The sequence below is a fragment of the Peromyscus maniculatus genome, chromosome 3 (assembly GCF_049852395.1).
Source record: "Peromyscus maniculatus bairdii isolate BWxNUB_F1_BW_parent chromosome 3, HU_Pman_BW_mat_3.1, whole genome shotgun sequence".
NCBI lineage: Eukaryota > Metazoa > Chordata > Mammalia > Rodentia > Cricetidae > Peromyscus > Peromyscus maniculatus.
In genome coordinates this window covers 28,683,981-28,705,306 of record NC_134854.1, presented here as the reverse complement: position 1 = coordinate 28,705,306, position 21,326 = coordinate 28,683,981, and the positions used below count along the sequence as shown (strand labels likewise).

Sequence of the window (21,326 nt, the reverse complement as noted above, 5' to 3'; positions counted from 1 at the left end):
GGAAGTAAACACAGATTCTAGAAAAGTGATGATTAAAGTAGTTGCAGAGGTGAAAGATATGGGAAGGGAAACTGCTAGTTTTTGTCATTGATAGTTTCCTTTACTATTTTATAGCCAGAACATCTGTTGAACACAAGTGACAATGTCACAGTGCAGTGTCACACACCAAGAGTCATTATTCAAACTGTTGCTACAGAAGACATCGCTTCTTCAATATCCCAAGCAGAACTCACAGTTGATAGTGATCTTCATTCATCTGATTTTCCTGAGCCTCCAGACGCACTAGAAGCTGACACTTTCCCAGATGAAATTCCTCGGCCTAAGATGACTATACAACCATCATTTAATACTCATGTGTCTAAATTCAGCGACCAAAATAGCACAGAACTGATGAATAGTGTTATGGTCAGAACAGAGGAAGAAATCGCTGACACCGACCTTAAGCAGGAAGAACCACCGTCTGACTTGGCTAGTGCTTATGTTACTGAGGTAAGCTGTGGAGGAGACTGCAGCCTATGTATGGGTTTTACCTTGGGCTTCACTAAGGAGAGATACTTGCTAGAGCAGTGGTTCTCAACCTTCCAAATTGAGCCCCTTTAGTACAGTTCCCCATGTTGTGGTGACCCTAACCATACAATTCTTTCATTGCTACTTCGTAACTGTAATTTTGCTGCTTGATTGAAATTTAATATCTGATATGTGACCCCACAGGGTTTGCAACCACCCAGTGTGAGAACCACTGCTCTAGTACCCTTTTTTTCTTCAGACTGACAAAGTTATTAGTGGGGGCTGGAGAGATGGCTCAGTGGTTAAGAGCACTGCCTGCTCTTTCAGAGGACCTAGGTTCAATTCCCAATGCCTACATGGCAGCTCACAACTGTAACTCCAGTTTCGAGGGATCCAGCACACAGACATGCATGCAGGGAAAACTAGTGTACCTAAAATACAAATAAATTACTTAGTTTTTCGAGACAGGGTTTCTCTGTGTGTAGCTTTGCGCCTTTCCTGGAATTCACTTGGTAGCCCAGGCTGGCCATAAATTATTTAAAAAGAAAAAAGTTGTTAGTGGACCGGCTCCTGTTGCTGGATATACCTGAGCATAGTTCCTCACTGAAGTATCCCCTCTCCACAGGCAACAGATTGAAAGGCATTTGTTAGCATCTACTCCCTGGAGCACCTTTGGGTGGTGTGGGTAATCATAGATTCCAGATACATCACACAATGCAACATAATTGTTTTTTCTATATACAAATGACATAGGACAATTTGTTGGTTTTAAGATCTTTTTATCAATATTCATTATATTACATTATGAGATTATTGAGGTTCATAGACCCATCTTTTTAAGGTCTTAACCTTTATGTTCTAATTTTAAAATGGAGGATATTTGAGAGCTAAGTGCTAACAGACCTGGACGTACTTGGGGAATGTAAGTCTATCTTTTTTTTTGTTTCCTTTTTTAAATATTATTTAGGACTTAGAGTCTCCCACCATAGTACACCAAGTTCATCAAACAATTGATGATGAAACAATACTTATCGTCCCTTCACCACATGGCTTTATCCAAGCAGCTGATGTTATAGACACTGACTCTGTCTTGCCTTTGACAACACTAACAGGTACTGTACTAAGACTGAATCATGAGCCTGGTAAACTGGAGGGGTAAAATCAGGCAGCTTTATCATGTTAATCTTCTCTTGATCTATTGGTTCTCTTGTTGACTAAATCCTACATGTTGGTAAAATACTTGGACTGGATAATGAGTAAAATACATTTAATACTAACTTTATTTAAACTTAACTCATTACAGATCCCATATTCCAACATCATCAGGAAGAATCAAATATAATTGGATCATCTTTAGGCAGTCCTGTTTCTGAAGACTCAAAGGATGTGGAGGACTTGGTAAACTGTCACTAGATTGTTAGAAACAGGTACTTCAAGTAAAGAAGCCACATTGTTAATTACTTTATCTCCAAAGAAAGGAGCGATCCCCAGAGTTTTGGTTTGCCATTCCTCTGGCTTGTACGTAGCTACTGTGCGGAAGCCATGCACATTGTTGCTGCTGTTCCTTTTTCCTCCTTTTAACTACATCATCTGAGGTCCAATTTATGACAGTGTGTTATGGAGCATAGACGTGTTCATTGCCCAGACCTGTTAAGTTTTATGTCAAGAGGGAGTTGCAATCACTGCAGCTACTTAGTCACCAAAGCTTAACTGCCCTGGTTTTCAGCGAGCACTAACACTCACCTCTGCAGTTAGACACTGTACTCTGTCCTGACTCGGGTTGGCCTGGGTATAGCTCAGGTTAGATGAGCAACATGGTCCAGCTTAGCAGTGACCTTCAGAAAGACTGACGTGGCCAGCATTGAGATTCAAGAACATGGGGGGTGGTTGTGAAGGTTACTCCGGTTACCCCATTGCTGGCAGTGGGGGCTGACTGAGGCAAGGTAGAGGAAAGCATTAAAGAGTCAAGAAAATTCACTACAGGTCTTTAGTCTTTAACTCTTAAAGGGAATGTGGATAAAATAACAAAACCCACCATAGCAAAGCAGTTATGACCCCTTATCAGAGACAGCCAGGATTTTACAAGTTAGCACTTTGAAGTAATTCAGTGAGGGCAAGTGATACTGCCTGTGTCTGATAACCATGACTTTTTATTACATGTTTTACTATATAAATTGCCCAGAAAATAGTTGAGGGGTATTAGAGTATGCTGTTCACTTAGTGCATTACCTGTTGGGGGTCCAGTATAGATTCTCCCTCAGGCACTTTTAAAAAACAAAATTTGCTTCTTTTTTTTTTTTTTTTTTTTTTTTTTTTTTTTTTTTTTTTTTTTTTTGGTTTTTTCGAGACAGGGTTTCTCTGTGTAGCTTTGCGCCTTTTCCTGGAGCTCACTTGGTAGCCCAGGCTGGCCTCGAACTCACAGAGATCCGCCTGGCTCTGCCTCCCGAGTGCTGGGATTAAAGGCGTGCGCCACCACCGCCCGGCCAAAATTTGCTTCTTTATCAAAAGAAAACAAATCAAGAGTCATTCCTAAGGGTAAAGCCAAAACAAGCCTATAGGGCTTTAATGATATGATCCTTATAGAAAAGTCAGAAGGAAAAAAAAAGGAAACTTGTATAAATTATTTTATTTATTATTGTAATTAGATCTTCACAATCAAAGTTGTCTTTTCACCATCTGTGTTTTATTAATGTGAAACTGTAGTAATAAGCAAAAGTTGGTTGCCTAGGGAACAATAATTGTATATCCAGTTTAACAGAAATAAAAGAGTATTTGTCTTAAAATGCAAGATTTGAGCCATGCAATTAAATTGTAAAAAATGAAATTAATTTCAAAAGTGAAAATACTTTGCCATTTGAGGCTGGAATGTTTCAGCTTCTTAAAGGAAAGCAGAGATCTATGATACAGCTCCCTTGCAAGAGGGAATTCAGAGTTACAATTAACATGAAAATCATGTACCAGACTTCTGTAGAGGATTCTTCAGCATACTTTTTTCCAGCAGTTAATTCACAGAGTGTCCTGGTAAGTGTTTCTTCTTGGCAGCTTCACCTTCCCACATCATGGAAGTACAAGTTCGCACATATACATAACATGATGATAGAAAATAAGATATAGTAAATTAGATTTCTAAATTTCGGTTCTAAGTCTCCTTGTCGATACCAGTAGATCTAAAAGAAGAATCAAATAAAATTTAAGTAATGACCAACTATTACAATGTAAAATACAACTAGTTCTTTTTATGTGGATATCATAGTATTTATTATTCTAAGATAGTCTTCAGTTAATCATCATTCCTTAGGCCAATGCCGCCATAATTGTTTATGATTCAAGTAGTAGTATTACATGTGTTTCCATGGTCCAAAATAGTATATATTCCTGTTTTTGTGATGTATTTGGTTCTGTGATCAAAGTAGTATACCAATCAAGCTAGATAAGAACATGTATCTCGATATATCTTAAATATATTTGAATTACTAGAAAGGAAGGCACTTAGATTTATGTGACTGATTCAGATATAAGAGAGCTTACTACTTGTAAATAATTTAATATCTCAACCTTGGTCACTTGGGGCTGCAGAACATAGGAGACAAGAAAACTTTGAAGTAGATTCAACTTAGGACTAGTTCTAACTAAGTGTTATGGCCTAAAACCTATGTGGGTTTGGAACAACTTAAGGATTTACTTTAAAAAACAAACAAACAAAAACCTTAATGCTTTTTTAAAAATGGTGTTGGAGGTCAGACCCAGGGCTCCTTGCCTGTTAGAGAATCTTTCCCACAGAATCACAACTTCTCCCCAAGGTTTGACTGTTTGAATTGAAGGGCAAACCCAACAGATAACCTCTAAGTAAGAGCCAGGCCTCTTTAGGGGTGGGTGTTTCTAGCACACAAAGGGCTCTGTGTTTATAGCCATCTTGTGACAGGTAGAACTACGAATTGCTAGCCATGTTTCCTGGGAATTGTGGTGTTAACTGTCTCCCTTCTGAGACATCACAGATCCAAGTGGACCCATACGTAATTACAAGTAATCCAGGGTGTTCCTGGAATCCAGACTGCTGAGCCCTATGTATAGTCACTGTGTGCTTTTTCAGAAGTATTGTGGCAATTCTTAACTTTCATGTCTACCCATCAAGGAAATAGTTTTCTTCAGGCTTTTGAACTTTGGGATTGAGAAGAAAGGGGAATTCTGATTATCCTTGGATGAGGGGTAAAAAAGAGAGATGCCCTTTTATATAGACCCAGGAACTAGAAATTTAAGCACTACCATATTCTTACAAAGATTCAAGTCCTACAGTACTCACAAGTATGCAGGCAGTAATACTACTCAAAGAGATGCAGACAGCAAAAAATACATTCAGTGGTTTGGGAGGTAGTTGAGGGAAAACAAAAGCACTGATGAGGGTCACCTGTGTGGAGAGACATGGAAGGCCTTAAGAGGAATTCCAAGGTGTAATTAGACTGCGGCTGAGCAAGGTAATACGTTTTGCATCATAAAATTACATTGAATTATTTAATACTTCTAACTTTTCCATCAAGTACAAAAGAAGGTAAAACCAGTCTAAAAAGAAACCTTCGTTAACAAAGTTAGCCATCATTTAAATCCCATTCCCAAGATTAGTACCTACTAGAAAAAGACCTGATTATCTTGGTATTGTAAATATTCCTACCAAAAGTGAGTAGTGCTCACTTTGGTAGAACAGACACTAAAATTGGAGCAGTACGCAGATTAGAATGGTCCCTGCACAAGGTGACGTGAAGTTTGTGAAGCATTCCATTTTTATGAAAGCTCTCCCACAATGGTGTGGCGCACACTCATGCACAGACTGTTAATGTCTTTGTCTTTGTTTTCAGCATTGCCAAGATACTATGGGGAATTAAATTACAAAGTTAGAGGAAAAAAAAGTGAATATACACAAAGCTGGTTTGGCTTAGTTTATAAAAAATACTAAAAGATAGGTTTTTAATTGCCATTTTGTTTCTACCTTAGATTAAAAAGCTATGGAAAAAGTAAGGTTTGTTCTCTTAGCAAATTTAGTCTTGGTTATGAGACTTTACAGACTACAGCTTTTTACTTTGATAGACAGATACAGATATCACATATTCTGATGCACTATACAGAATTTAAAAATAAACCATATACTGTCTGAATCTTTTAAAACCTGGCCAGAGTAAATTCAAGACATTAAAAGAAATGGGAGAGGTGACAGTCAATGATTAGTGCCACCATCATTTGTACAGATTGACCAGGCAGGTAATCATGGCCAACTCAGTTGACTGATTTATATTTACTCTTTTGAACTTGGCCATGATTGGAATATCTATATGTTCACACCCTCTTTAAAAGTCTTTTGTTTTGGGAGGATTGATAGTAAAGTTCTCAACTGGCCAAGATTATAAATGGAAAAAAAAAAAATACTTACTAGAATCAACAAGGTGGTTAAGCTGCCAACAACTAAATTGATGATTCGGTCCTGAAAGAGACAAGAGTTTGTAAGGCGGATGACTTGGATTCAGGGCTGCCAAAGCAGAAGCTGGAATCTTACAGACTGAAGAGACCAAGAGCTGGCCCTTTGACACCTTCCAAAGAAAGCTGCTAATAAAAATGTGAACAAGGTTCTGGAAATGAGGCCAGCTGAGGAGTGCCTGTGCTTATTGGAACGGTACGAGGGGGGTGGTATTCAGGTTGCCAACCTTGGCACCAGACTGATGGAGATGTGTACAGGTGACAGAGGAGGTGGCTCTGTCTACCTGGAGACACTTGGCTCTCTTAGAAAGGACCAGCTATCTAGTCCAGTTGGATTGTTTTTCTCCAACGTTGTAAGACTTGAGTAATTTAAACAAAGAATTCTTTGAAGAGCCAAGGCCCTATCCATTATGTTTTCTTGTGGTTTTCAGCCTAACCTAAATCTAAAGCAGAGGGAATCTACATTTTACAGGTTAAGGTAAACTTAGGCCCAGTGTGTTTTAAACTACTTGCCAAAAATTGGAGCTAGCTCCAAAACCAAGTGTAACTATGTTATGAAGTAATGAGATTGGTAAGTTCTTTATAGAATTACAGAACAAGGGTTGGAGTCGTCACTCAGTTGGACAGCACTTGCCTGGCATGCACAGGCCCAGGCTTGACTCCCCAACACCCCCATCCCAAGAGAAAAGGAACTATGTACAACAAGGTTGGGTTTAAAACAGTACTGTAGGGCCACTGAGAACAACTTATTTGTGAGAAACCAAAGCCGCGTCACGAATTTGCATTTGTGGAGCAGGTGCTACTGGGACTGAACCTTGCACGTTATGCTGGGCAGGCTCCATACCACTTTGGCCCTTGAAAGATTGTTTTAGTATCAACAGAAAGGGGGAAACAGCAACAAACTAAAACCTCTTCCAAATTCTCTACCTTTGAAAACCACAAATTAAAGTGGTAGGCAAAGCCGAGAGTGTAGAAAGGCCAGGTTTGGTGTGTGCCTGACCTATGCCAGGACAAACCACAACTCTTCCAGCTGAAGGCAGTGATCAGAGGTTAGAAGGGAAAACTAAACCACAACCACACCCTAACTGCATCAAGAACTCATGAGATCTTCGCACCACAGCCCACCAGAGTCCACCAGAAATTAAGACCATTTCTTAGGAAAGAGACCTGGGAGCAATTCATTAATCACTTAACTTCCTCCACATATGGCCAATGTATGTGTTTTACCAAAGTGCACAAGGATAAAATCTGTACAAGTATGAAAGTTTCAGCTGTCCATCTGCTCTTAGAGATTTGCAGACATTTACTGTGGGTCTTCATACCCTAACAGCTGTCACCAACAGAAGTGTATAATAACCAAGGTGAGTCACAGTTTCTAAAGGTCACAGCAGCTTGTCTGCCAAAATCAGGAGTAACAGTCGGGGCAGGGGGACATAAAACAAAACAATGGAGAGCAACTGACCAGACTTTGTTAGCTTCTAAAACCAGGTCTGAGGGGTCTCGGGAGGTGGCTTAGTAAAGTGCCTACGCACAAGCCAAAGGACCGGAGTTTGGCTCAAACCCCAGCAGCATTGACATAAAAATCTGGACATGGGGCCTGGAGAGATGAGTGCACAAGTCCCTGTACTCCAGCTCCAGGGGACTTGACACCCTCTTCTGGCCTCTGGTCACCCACATGCACAGCATACACAATTTTTTTAAAGAATGAAAGCTGGACACAGCAGCAGCATACATCTGTAAGTCAGTGGATGGAGTGTAAAGACAAAGTGGGTCTGTAGAGCTCAATGGCCAGCCAGAGTAGCTGAGTTAAGAGACCTATCTCAAAAAAATATGTAGAATGATCAAGGAAAACATCAAACATCAACCTCTGGCCTCCAATGTGTGCATACCTATGTATACCACACATACATACATCTAACGATGAAATTGCAGTATGATTTGCACATGGGAAAAAAAGGGTCAAGAATATCAAAACATCCAAGGTGTCCTCTAATTCTACGGTAAAGAAACAAGACTATCAAAAAAATGTTCCCACTGAAGTTAACATTCCGTGCTGGACAGCATATCCTAAGAGCCACCACTGCTATGGACAAGGCTGTCGGGTGGCAGATGGCACCTCACAAAGCCTATTAGTAGCATGTCCCATTAGCCTATTAAGAGCAGCATAACTGCTTTGATCATTATAATGAAAGTATACCTAAATAGATTTTCCCTGCCTGGCTTCTAGATAGTCACTCAATGGCAGTTCTCTTCCTGAATTAACAGTAGTTCTCTCAGTTGTTCCTAAGATGACATGAACTATTGGGGATGTGGCAGAAATGCCTAACAGTGTTTTCTTTCTCGAAGCCAGTGCCTTGCCTCCGGGTCTCCTGCTATAGACAACCGTAAATCCTGGTGAGAACCACCACTGAGTTAATTTGTAACTTCACTTAAAATGCTGTAACCAAAGCCTAGCTATTCCAATATGGACTATGGGCCAGTTGCCTTAGCCTCACCTAAGAGCCCGTTTAAATGCAAAATCAAATCTTGCTTCAGATATGCTGAGTCAAAAAAATATTTTTAACAAGATCTGGTATGAGCCTTGAGCAAACCATTTTGAGAGTTCAAAGCTTAGGACAGAAATCCTTTGCTTGGGACCAAAGATTGTATTTCAGGGTTTGGCAGGTTCTTCTAGGTCCAATCTCCAAAGAACAGAATGATTCAATCACTAGTTAAGGCATCAAAGGTCATTTAAAGGAAGAATGTGCTCCACAACTGAGCTAAATTGTATATGGAGATGATGTTGCATTTAAACTTTGTCATTTCTAAGAGAAACTGGAACTCAAGTTTTTCTGTGTCTGCAGCTGGTGTTTATTTTTCCCAGAAACTACCATTCTCCATACCCCCCATTTTATTTTTATCCTAGTTTTTAGCTTACTCTGCCACTGTTTAGCTATGTAACCCCAAATGGAGATCCCTTAAGCCCTGTTTTGTTTGCTAGACCAAAATGAGCAAAGTGATAGTTTCAATAATTTACAGTTCTGAATCCACTTCAGACTACACTTGGGTCAAAGGAGGCCCAGTCACCTTCTAACTAAAGAGTCCCCAATCTTGCCTGGTCAGTCATCACCCAGTGCACTGATGAAACGGGTACAGGCCCTCGGACTGACACTCAGACAGTGATGGCTTTTGTAGGATATTGGCAGTAACATCCCAAGTAACCAGCAGCCAGCAGCTGCCGTCTACTCTTGGGGAATACCCTGTTGCTATAGAGTTTAGAATGCTGACAAGCATTGTATTCAGCCTTCCATTTCCATGGCAAATTACATGTAAATTTACCTCCTCCTAAATCAGGCTTTCTGCTAAACCAAACCCAAGTAACAATAAAAAGATGAGGGCATGAATTCTAAAGGGGCTTAGAGAACGTTAAGAAGTGGGAAGAGGCATGAGAATTTAGGGGGAAATTGCCTATGAAATGGTTTCTGATTTAAATTTTAAGTCTAGTACAATAATCGTCCTCAATGGACTTTGCTTTCCATGTCTTCAGTTACCTGTGGTTAACAATCCAAAAATACCAAAAGGGAAATTGCAAAAATTAACAATTTATGTTTTAAGCTGTATATTCTGAGCAGCATGATAAAATTGTTGTGTAGTCCCATCCTACCCTATAGACACGCATACATCACCATCATCCTTTGCACAGTACTGAGACTACATAATACCCATGCCATCTGTCTCGCATAGCCAACTCAAGCTGTCAGACTTCACCTTCATTTGTGTTATGCTTTTACTTAATAGAGTGAGGCTGGCAATTTAGATATGCCAAAGAAAAGTGAGAATATGACCTTTAAGTGAGGTGGTAGAGCTGGGGGGAAGGTTACTGTAATTAACATACAGTACAAACATCTGTATGAAGTTCTCCAAAGGGAAATATTGTGTTCACTTTACTGTTGCACTTCAAAAGCTAAGTTATAGCCACAGTATATGGTTAGTACTTAGCTAAGAGAAAGGCTCTTAAGTTATACTGCCCATGATTCCAGGCATCTTGAAGACAAGGGACACTGTTATGAGGTTCATGGCAGCTCAGGGTTTTAATTTTCACTAGTCAAAGTATCCATCATGCTAGATCATCAAGTGAGGCAAACTTCTAGCCCTAGGCAAAATTTGTTGCATGATATAAACACACGAATATAGGAAATGCTGTATTTCATAAACAATCAGTTATGTTGGTCCATAAAATAAGCTAAAGATATGACATGTACTTTCCCAAATGAGTGAACTGTAACTTGGGAGGTGGAATGGTTGAGATGCCACTCCCAATTTTGCTAAACTCCAAACATTTCCACTATAAACCCTTTCTGGATATCATCCCTCAGGAGAGAGATTCCTACTTCAAGGCCCCCAAAGACAACCCAGGTTTTACACTTACACACTGTAAGATACAATACCTATGTATGTGCTTCCCTGAGACTGTCAGTGAACAGTGGGAAAGGTGGCCTCTCCTTCAGCATTTTCCTTAATGCCTCATACCAGTAGAGGGTACTCAACTCTCACCTGCGGCCTGACCTGTCAGAACCTAATGTAGCCTTGTGGGGTGGACATGTAGCAGAACAGCAGAAGACATGGCTTGGTCTTGTACCTCAGGCTCAACATCCTCTCAAGTGCTTCCTGGGATATGCTATTGTTGATTTCAAGGAAACAGCAATAATAAACTTTGGGAATTACCAGGGTCCACATCTTTCTAGCTCTATTGAAGGGTCAGTTTCTGCTAGAGCAGGAAAAGGCAGTGATTACCAGGGCTTTGTACTTAAATAATGTGTCTCAGCACTCCCAGGGAGGAAACAACAGGAAAGGAGAAAAGAAAAACCCAATATGCCTCACGCACATTCTCCTGCACACTCTTGGAAAAGGTGGGGGCAGGGCTGGAGGTTACCCTGAAGAGTCACACCCCTTCCCAGGTGTGTCTCCACACTGCACGCTTGAATGTTCCTTTTTCCACTCCAAAACCATGACATAAGAACAAATTCACTGTCAACTACTTAAAGCTCTCCAGAGATGCTGCTCATCTCCAAACCTTGGCGTACAGCTCACACCCCTGTGTGCTAATCCTAGACTCCATAAGCCAAGACTTCACCAGGCTGGACATTTGTTTTCTGGGCCAGCATACAACTTTCAGTCATAGCAACTTCTTCCCTTCATTTTAACTATTTGCTATGCCAAATCCTCCTTCCACCAGGCTCCACCACCACCCCGCCCCCAAAACTGAACTACATTCACTAGCCAGAACATAACCAATCTACTACACCAAAGCTGTGACTTGAGGACCTCTCTTGCAGATAACTGGGCTTAGCAATTTCAAAAATGCACAGAACACTCCCTGGAGGATAAATCTTTGGGAAGCCTGGGCCATGTGATCCAAACCCCCAACAACTACTGGGCACTGCCTCTAAGCCTTGCTCTGGATCTGTCTAAACTATCCTAGAACTTGAGTCATCTCTTCCTCTACATGTCAAAGTTGGGGATGGTAAGGCCAAGGCTTTTTTACTCTTATTGAGACACTTCATATAATGGAAGTCCAGCCCAATGATACACTTTCTAAGTTTGTACCATGGCACACATGCCCTCCCCTTCCGAGAAGAGCACCTTTTTCTAAATCAAGGCAAAACCAAGCCATGTGCCTCTGGGGGCTGCCAATGCTCAGAGTGACTTCATTGTACCTCATCATATTCCTCTGCCAACCACAATACCCAGAATGCATCAAGATGATTACATGGTAAAGGCAGAAACTAGGTTTACTAGATCTGTGTTGTCTATCCTCGGCTAGTCCTTCACTGTGCTTCCCAGTCTTTTGAGTTACCTGCTTCTGACCTCTCCAGAAAGAGGCTCTAAGCTCTCTCCCACCTCAGGTTCTCAGTCCTGTTCTTGAACCCATTGTATCAGTCATCCCCACAAAACAAAGTGCTAGGAGAAAAAGGAGTGCCCATTCCCCCAATCTCGGGGGCAGGGGGGGACAAGAGGAAGAGAGGGGAGCTATCATCTTTCGGAAGGTGTGGGTGCCCTCCTGCAAGGGCTCAGAGCCCCTGAAAGCCTCTTGCAGGCCTAGTCGCTCCACTACGCTGAGAACACAGCATTACTCCCCTCTAGGGGGCAGCAACAAGCCACCACCTTGAAAGCAGCCCCTGCCTGACACCAATATTGGGGACGTTTTTGTCTTGGACTTCCCAACCTCTTTGAACAGTAAGAAGATAAATTCTGTCCTTTGCAAATTACACACCAAGTGGCATTTTGTTCTAGGAGTGTACTTAAGAACAGAAAGACCAGGTAAAGCCTAATAAGCAATGGTAAGAGAAGGAAAAGAACATTCTATCTCCCCTCCAGCACTTACCATCTATGAGAAAAGACACACAACCTAGCACATTTCCTGGGATGTAGTTGTGGACTTCACTGATTTGCACTGGACTCCTCTTCTTGAGATCTGCTATCACCATGCCCAGTTACAATTGTACGCATGCTTCTAGGTCAAGACTCAGAAGTCTGACCTGACATCTTTGAGAACTCCAGCTATGAAAGGGAACATTCTGACATCTATCCGTGCTTAGCTGCCCAGACCACACTTTCATCAATATCTCTGAATACTAGGTATACTTTCTAGTAAGGAAGCAAAGCAATGTGTGAGCACGCAAAGCCCACTAGCAGAACTTCCTACTGTTTACCTAGAGGGAGGGAGTCAGGCCTGAGCCACATCCTTCTTTCACATTTCCCAAACAATGATTTTAAGGCTATAAGGTAGAGATGGACTTTCAGAAATTACTTGTTTTTCTTCCAATCACAGAGGAAAACTTCATGTCATTCAAGTTCTAGAAATGGCTGGGTAAGATAGCCCTAAGGGGGAAAAATCCCTAAGAAGATATGAAATGTGGGAGGGTTTCTGTTGTAAGAAACCTCGTGCCCTGTCCGTGTTTCTTCTGGGTCGAATGGCCCTGCCTACATGGGGTCTTCCCCTTACATGGTCACCAGAGCCAACTAGAGGGGCAAATGACATCCACAGGAGTGGAAAATGAGGCTGCTTGCCTCACTGGCTAACTCTAGAGAAGAGTGAACTCTGCCCATTGGTATAACCTTTCTGAGACTTCCCAAAGAAACCATGAACTCTGAACAGAACCATAAGCAGAGATGTAGGCAAGGGGTTTCGAGAATGCAGGTGGCCATTCCTTTAATCCCAGCACTCAGGAGGCAGAGGCAGGCTGATTTCTCTGAGTTTGAGGCCAGCCTGGTCCACATAGTTCAACCACAACCAAGGCTATGTAGACCCTGTCTCAAAAGAATAAAATAAAAAATAAAAATACATCCACACTGACAGCTTTACACATTTTGCACTGCTATGCATGAATATGAATGCAAAATTCCCTCTTCGTTTTGATCAAGAAAAAGTTAATTCACAGACATTTGTTAATGTCCTCTTTTTTCATCATATTCACATTTTGAAGCATCTTCAGGTTATAAATATTTTTGAACATTCATCCTACCAGACTCTCCTCACAGATACCTGAAATAGATTATGTTCATTGAAGTACCATTTATGGAAATCAAAGTAAAAATAGAGCACAAACACCATCTTCATGTTTAAGGGGAGAAAAACAGTTGGTACCTACAGAAGCACACTAATGATGTGCACCCAAGCTTCAGAATGGCAGACTGCATAAACACTGACTTACAGACCTTCTCTTCAGCCACATACCAACCAGTAGGCTTGGGTAAGTCACTTAACATTTAAGATGTAGTCTTGCAGTTGTGTACAACTTGTTAGGTTACTATAAGGATTAGGCAATAAAAGTCCTTACAACAGAACAGGTGTCATTCAATGGTAAATGGTGGCATATTCAGGTGGCCATGTCCAATGCAAATTCTTTAATGACTGATTAGACTCCTCAGAGCTTACTGGGAGCTGAACTGAATCCTCCATGCTTAGCCCCAATTTTTAAAGCAGCCAGTAACTTTAAATTCATTTCACTTCCCATAAGGACACTCAAGCTTATCAAATATCTGAGCTCAGAAAATACTGATACCATATCTTTTTTTTTTTTTTTTTTTTTTTGGTTTTTTCGAGACAGGGTTTCTCTGTGTAGCTTTGCGCCTTTCCTGGAACTCACTTGGTAGCCCAGGCTGGCCTTGAACTCACAGAGATCCGCCTGCCTCTGCCTCCCGAGTGCTGGGATTAAAGGCGTGCGCCACCACCGCCCGGCCTGATACCATATCTATGCATGACCTGCATCTGACCATAAGAAAAGTAATTTATTCAGTTCATGAAAAGCAAGCAATTACCACACCTGAGCAAAAGTCCAGTCTTCCCAGAGAACAGTAAATCATTAAAGCCTCTAGGAGGCCAAACTTGGTTTCTTTCTTACACAACACTGTATTATTCACCCATTTACTACCGGCCTCTGCTATATATACCTCAACAGGAAGAGAAACAGTAATTGAATTGCCCGAGAGTTTAAAACACCACTTCCTGTTTGGGCAGCCAGTGAGTCCAAGTTTCTGAACAGAAGCCTTTGCGTTTTGTTGTTTTAGAATCTCCCGAGACTACAGGTTATTTTGGGGTGATGCTAGTCCCTCAGATCACTTAAAACTTAATATACTTAAAATCCACACGCAGGATGAGTCAACAGCCCCTTCCTTCACTTAGGGACCATACTCTATAAGAAGCCACATCTACCCAAGTTCCTCACAGTACACAGACCAGTGCCAGAGCGCCCCTCTTAACAGCTGGGTTTGTTGGAGAGACAAGGACAGCAGCAGGGCTGTAAGCTTCCAAAGCAGAAAATAAGACAGACTGAACAGGATTCATGTTTGGGGGCAGAGGCAGCACGACAGTAAGATCACAAAACACTTGCCACTCAAGCCTGACATCCTGAGTTCAATCCCCAGAAGAGGGAGAAAAAGGAGGCAGTTCCAGAGATCAGAGGAGAAATGTGACCTTGGATGGACCTGGCACAGAGCAAGGTATAACCAGTGTATCCCAACCCTCTCTGGATGTCTTCTGCAGAGCTTTCCAAAGATCTGATGCCTGCCAGAGGCCCATCCCCAGAGACCCAAGTCCACTGATCTTGAGACAGGAGGAAGAAACATACAGAGAAGAAAGGGAAAAGTCAACTGCATCCATTTGTCCAGAATTGTGACTTTGGCACAAGGAACTGAAAGTGATTTGGCAGGCTAGATGAGAAAAGGCAACTGTTTGCAGTCCCTTGGCAACTAGCTCTCCTTCGAGGGAGACAGAGCTGTGCTCACAGCATCACAGAAAGATGAGAAACTAGAAGCTTACACTCCTTGGAGGGCAGCCTTGTGGAACCTTGAGCAAGAGAGGCAGTGATGACCTTAATCGGAAAGAAACATTTTTAAAGGGGCTGAAATCCAATAAATAGCATCCTCATCTTACATTTGAATGTTCCCAGTTCAAACAGTTAGGACTACAAGTAATGAAAAAAAAAAATCTTGGTTCTGCTACTTGTTTGCTTACTTGTTTACTGGGGGATATGGGAAGAGGATTTTGCTCTTAGAACCAAGTATCTAAGCCTCAGAGTCCACTAACCTGTACAGGGGCTTCCTTTCCCCGTGCTATCTGCTAGAGTCCACTCCAGCAACTCCTCACTCTCAGTTTCCAACAGGAGAGTAACTACATACTTTGTTCTCCATTATCATCACTGGAACACATTCATCTGGAAACCATCTTGTGTTATATTCCACCAAGTGAAGCATTTGTTCTTTGCCCATCTGCATTAGCTGTGGGGAAATGCTTTCCCACCGAAAGAATCACTGTTCTCTTCCCACCCAAGTCCACCCAGCCTCGACAGCTGAAACTGATTTCGGATACCTAGCAACCAACTACAAAGTCAAGAAATGATGACACTCAACCCCGGACAACAATTTACTGTAGAGACAGGTCTTTTTCTTTTTTCTTTTTGGCTTTTCAAGACAGGGTTCCTCTGTGTAATAGCTCTGGCTGTCCTGGAACTCACTTTGTAGACCAGGCTGGCTCAAACTCACAGAGATCCACCTGCCTCTGCCTCCCGAGTGCTGGAATTAAAGGCATGTGCCACCACTGCCTGGTGAGACAGGTGTTTTTCTAAAACCAAGGACAGCAGAGGGACTATCTCCAGGTTTTAGTTCACACTACAGCAGGGAAGGAGATGGGAGAACAAAGAAAGAGTCCTGGGTCTACCACAAGGCATTCTACAGAGCCATGTCTTGGAATGCTCCCACAGTCGGGGTAGAACTAGGTTGTACTGTTGGGGCTAAAAGGAGGCCACACTACCAACGCAGAAGTACTAATCCCACCCTCATCAACTAGCCTCAGAGAAAAAATCAGCACGTCCAGCTTCTGAAACTCTCACAGCAAAGGAAGGCATTCATAAACTGGGCTGCAAACCCATAACCATAATCCACTAGCTTTGGAACACACTGTCCAAATGACAGGATTGGCGGTGTGTGGTTAGTACCTGAAATGTGGCCAATCTGAACTGAAATGGACTCCAAGCATAAAACATACACCGGACATCAAAGACTTAGTACAAAAACATTTTAAAATCTTAATTTATATTGATTATATAACAGAAACAATGGATTTATGGGTTTAAATATTTTGGTCTACAAAGAAATTCTAAATTACATATAAGGCCCAAATATTTCATTGTAGAGTGTGTGTGTGTGTGTGTGTGTGTGTGTGTGTGTGTGTGTGTGTGAGAGAGAGAGAGACAGAGAGAGAGAGAGAGAGACAGAGAGAGAGACAGAGAGAGAGAGAGACAGAGAGAGAGAGAGAGGGAGAGAGAGAGAGAGTTAGTTGCTGGGGATCAAACACACAGGACTGTGTATTTGTTAGGCAAATGCTCTACCACTGAGCTTAAGTCTTTTCTGGGTATTTTGGTTAGTTGGGTGTGTGAGTGGGCAGAGTTTGGGGGTGGGGTGGGGTAGGGAATTAACCCTGGAGCCCTGTGCCTGCTAGGCAAGCATATATTCCCTGCTCTTGGGGTCCACATATGAGCCGTGCTCTTTTAAATATAAAAACTACAACATGGGCATAGAAACGTCAGTCATTATTTTGCTCTCTACCATACTTGGTTTTCATCTGACAGAAATGTACTATGGAACAGAACTTAGAGGTTTTGGTTTTTAGTTTTGTTTGAAATGGAGTCTCACACTATACCTCAGATTGGCCTGGAACTATATAGCCTAAGCTGGCCTCAGACTCAAAACAATCCTGCTGTCTCCTGGCTGGGAAGAAAGGGGTTAAAACCATGACAATAACATTCTGATATCCTGACCAGGATTGATAACATTTCCAAAAGTATCAATGAGGTGTAGTTTCTAATAAAAATGACCACCATTCCCTCAGTCAGTATCCCTCAAATGTAACAAGAAGTTTTAATGGCTCCATCTATGAAGCTTTTCCTAAATATCACACTGAAGACTGAATACATTTGTAATTCCCCTCCTTAAAATCACTGTGCTCATTCAGTACAGAAGGCAGACGGCCCTTCGGGGCTGCCCACTCGGGGGCTGCTCAAGGTCCACCAGGTTAGGTTTCTTCTTCTATAGTAGATTCCAGTGTCGTGAGTGCAAACTCCCCATTTGACCTGAGGTAACCACTTCTCCCCAACATCCTGGGAAATGGGGACAAGTATGTGACTGTCTACAGTGTGCCGAGAGTACTCCATACAGGCTATGAGGTTAAGTTACTATTCACCTCACTGTTCAACTCACAAAAGGGAACTGGCAAAATATTGCCAGAGAAGTAACATGTCCCTGCACAAGTAACACTGTGAAGTCCACTTCCTTGGCTGTACACTAGAAATAAAGCCTCCATCTCAGGAAGGACCCTGATGATCAAACAAGGGACAGCTGAGTGCCCAGCCTGTTGCCTAGCACTGAGGAAACACAAGCTCTCCAGATTCTCCTGTCTGGGCTTCAGTCCTCTTCACCTTAAAGATTAGGGATCACACCTGTAACTGCACACCTCCACACTCTCGGTTGTCCTACAGAAAGAGGATCACAAGAGCTCTAGGAACTGGTCATAAGGAAGAGGGCTTTCTCCTCTCTAGATGTTTTTCTGGCAAACAGCAGTTCACTATTACTAAGTTTCCACTTAAGTGGCTACTGTGTCTTGGTTTCCTGGCCTCTGCAAGGGGGTAAGCCAGACACCCACATACAAGGGAGAGAGTGAGATTTCTTTAATCCCGACTCCTCCAGTGCCAGCAGTTCCTACTGTCCAAAGGAATGGCCATACTGCAATGTGTCCATCATTATTAGGATCACATTCTGGTCCCCTGCCCCCGCCAGCCTACAAATAGTCTCTACTGTAAACAAAGACAGGTGCCTCGCCTTCGGGTTAGGCGTCTCAATTTATTGGAAACACGTTTTGCCTCACGCCAAACCATGGATTTCTTTCCTTTCTCCATGTATCCACAATGGTCCTGTCCACCTCACAGGCAGGCTGAGCCATGCAGTTGTAAGAGTTGTAATTACATATTATTATTCTTAACTTTTTCCTAAAGCTGCCTAAGTACTGCAGGGCATGCTATTCATTGTACACTTGGACTCAGGTGTGCCATGAGCAGAGATATATTTGGACACTGATGTCATTGGATGGGTTTCAAATGGATGAGGGACGGTAGGAAACTTTCAAGCATCAGGCAGTGGGCTGGTCAACAGCATCAATTATTTCTCCATGTCTACACAGTTGTTGGAGGTTTAGCTGTTTTGCTTTCTAAGCTTCTGATTTTGTTTGGGGGTCAGGGTTGCACTGTGTACCTTGAACAGCTGAGATCAAGTGTTCCTTCCACCCCAGCCTCCCAAGTGCTGAAACTGACACAGTGAATTGCCCCCAGCTTCTGTGTGTCTGCACAGTCCACAAGTCCAGCAGGAAGTTCAGTATGGCTGCATTACAGGGTCTGTGGAGCTCAAAGTGGTCCCAATCGCTCAGACCCAGTGCTCAGCAAGATAAGTGCAGGAGATAATGATTTGGGGACAGTTGGTTGAATTTTCTCTATTAATACAACCAGTTTCTCTTTGTACCCAAAACACATTTCCCCTGCACTGTGACACAGGACACATCCACCTAGATCTCTATATAGCTATATTCAGATCTTCTTTTCCTGACCGCTTTCCTTCAGCATCCAGGACCCTGTTCATAACGAATGCTTAGTAACGTCTGCGCTGACAGGAACATTACTAACCAAGAGTTCATGAGCACAGTGAGCTGAGATTAGGTAAAGCCACAAGAATCTAGACATCAAGCTGAAAATGTTTTATTAAAACACTCCAAGATAAAGCAAAGTCTATGTGGAATTTAGGCAGACTGGCAGCATCCAAATTCAGGGTGGTGGAGAAGTTCCCTATGTGTTCTACAGGCTCTTCCCCAAACGTAAGAAATCCAAGCTCTGCACTAAGTGCGGTAACTTTCGAAAGTCTGACAGCCCTCTATCAGGGGTCAATGATCACCAACGCCATTTACAAAAGAAGGGGAAACGGCAGGTTAATATTGCCCAGACCTCTCAGAAAGTTAATGCTGAGTACAGAGAAGGGCCCTCTTCAGTTGTTGTCCAGGAGCATTACCTAATCAAGCTTCTTGAGAAGTGTTACACTCTTTTCAAGGACTTCTCTTATTTGAGCCTTTGCTTATTTGGGCGCTGGGACCCTCTGATCACCTCCTGGAACAGTGGCCAACATCCACCCTCACATAACTGCTTCACAACCTCGGCACAGACCCCTTAAGGACCCTAGGTACACAATCATCAGAAGCAACCCTAGGCTCTGGGCGGAAGCTCCAGACGCACACCTGAAGCACGGCTCCAGAGTGCGGTTGTGCAACCGGCCCAGGAATCTCCCTCCACCGTGGGGTTTCCGCACTCTCGTGAAGGGCTTCCCACAAGCTGCCCAGAACTTTCGGAACTTTCTGCACCACTCCAACCTGCTCTTGGAGACAGGACGAGTGCAGGGCAAACATCCCGAGAGGGAGGCGGGATTGCAGGACCAGCTCTCTCCACTTCCAAGTCCACTCCAGGCCCGCTGCAGGCGCCGGCGGGATGGAGGGAGGCGGGCCAGGCGCACGCTGGCCCGGGGCCCACTCCCGCACTCACCTTGGCGGACGTCTCCCCGAACAGAGGTCTGTTGTCCTGGCCGCTGGTCCCGTAGGTCCGGGCGGTAAAGTCCTCCATTTTGGGGCTGCTTCTCTCCACCCTAGCCGCTCAAAAGCGAGTCCGCATCAGCTCGCCGAGTCGGGACGCCCGCCCCTCACGGCGCACGCATGGCCCGGGCCCTGGGGGGGAGGGGGACGGGAAATCCCGACGGGGCGACTGTCACTCCCGGGGGCCGCGGCCGCTCCGCCTTAGCCCCGCCGTCCTCATCGCCAGCGGCTGCCGCAGGAAGTGAAAAGAAACAAACAGCGCTTGGCCGTCGCCCCGCCGGCCGCCCCCGCCCGCGCCCGCCGCCCCCAATCTCGGCTCGGCTCGGCTCGGCGGGGAACAAAGTTTTCCCGGCCCGAGTCCCCCGCGCGGCGGGCGGCGGGCGGGAGTGAAGTTGCGGGGCGAGCGCCCCCGCACACCGCCCCGGCTCCTCCGCCGAGTGCTCGGCATCCGCCCGCTCCGCGTCCCGTCCCCGCGTCCGGTCCCCCGAGCTCCCCGCAGCCCCGGCTGCGCCCGCCAGCCCGCAGGCCAGACCTCGGTGCCCCGGGCCACGGCTCCCCAGACGCCCGCGGGACCCCGGCACCGCGCGGCGAGTCCCCTGGGCTCTCCGATCCCGGACCCGCGGCCACTGTCGCAAACCGGTCGGGCCCGCCCAGACCGCGTCACGGCCCAGGCAGCCAATCCCACGGGCAGAGGCGCCGCCTCGCCTGCGGAGCTTTTTTTGCAGAGGTGCGGATTCTCCTCCGCCCCGCGCGGGTCTCCGCAGCCACACGTGTCCCCGGCAGTGAGCGGCTGCCCGGTGCACGTGGCCAAAGCACGGTTCCGAAGACACCTCGAATCTGTCGTCTTCAAAAAGTGGCCTGCTTCGACCACTCCAGGATTTGGATTTGAACACTGTACAGTACGGGAAGCGCTGGGATGTTGTATGCTTGTTTTATTCTGTATTACATACAGAGTTAGAGGTCCTGGAGGACATAAACAGGTAGAAAGGTGCTAGCTATTTCTTTCACTGGTCCATGGAGGTGCTGACTAAACACGTTTGCTGCCACAGGCCAGAGCTCCGCATCCCAGGCCTCTTTGGAGTCCTGGGCCTTAGAGAGCTGGATGGAAGGAGACAGGCCGCACAATACCGTGGCTCTACGTTTGGAGTCCTTTATAAACACTGAAAACCAAACTACACGGGATTGTCCCGACACTGTA

The 21,326-nt window shown here is 44.1% G+C and overlaps 2 protein-coding genes across 9 annotated transcripts in view; one reads left to right on the top strand and one right to left on the bottom strand.

The window, feature by feature from the left end:
- Positions 1–3,331, top strand: part of Dmtf1 (cyclin D binding myb like transcription factor 1) — a 55,622-nt gene extending 52,291 nt beyond the window's left edge. For 5 of the 7 annotated variants that reach the window (XM_076566306.1, XM_076566304.1, XM_042272709.2 and 2 more), the window contains 3 exons: positions 115–489; positions 1,475–1,619; positions 1,811–3,331. In XM_076566306.1, the coding sequence (XP_076422421.1) occupies positions 115–489; positions 1,475–1,619; positions 1,811–1,920 (630 nt within the window). In that variant the 3' untranslated portion in view covers positions 1,921–3,331. The remainder of the gene's footprint in view (positions 1–114; positions 490–1,474; positions 1,620–1,810) is intronic. The other 2 variants (XM_076566305.1, XM_076566303.1) reach the window with 1 other exon arrangement.
- On the bottom strand, positions 3,119–20,803 carry Tmem243 (transmembrane protein 243). Of its 2 annotated transcripts, none has more exons than XM_006990444.4 (5): positions 20,661–20,803; positions 20,082–20,357; positions 5,927–5,977; positions 4,808–4,912; positions 3,119–3,674 (listed from the first exon to the last, which is right to left on the bottom strand). In XM_006990444.4, the coding sequence occupies exons 2-5, from the start codon at positions 20,157–20,159 to the stop codon at positions 3,552–3,554; spliced, it is 357 nt and encodes a 118-aa protein (XP_006990506.1). In that variant the 5' UTR covers positions 20,160–20,357; positions 20,661–20,803; the 3' UTR covers positions 3,119–3,551. The 2 variants fall into 2 exon arrangements, with proteins under 2 accessions (XP_006990506.1, XP_006990507.1); XM_006990445.4 differs by having other exon boundaries at positions 20,082–20,260; positions 20,661–20,798.
- Between the last annotated feature and the right edge of the window lie 523 nt (positions 20,804–21,326).

What these genes read in the sequence shown, in the direction of transcription:
- Tmem243 (XM_006990444.4), bottom strand. Translation starts at nt 20,159, where the DNA reads ATGGAGGACTTTACCGCCCGGACCTACGGGACCAGCGGCCAGGACAAC. An exon ending in TCGGGGAGACGTCCGCCAAG is followed by an intron (nt 5,978 to 20,081) that starts GTGAGTGCGGGA and finishes TGTCTCTTTCAG; the next exon opens with GACCGAATCATCAATTTAGT. An exon ending in GTATTACTGCCTGCATACTT is followed by an intron (nt 3,675 to 4,807) that starts GTGAGTACTGTA and finishes TTCTTCTTTTAG; the next exon opens with ATCTACTGGTATCGACAAGG.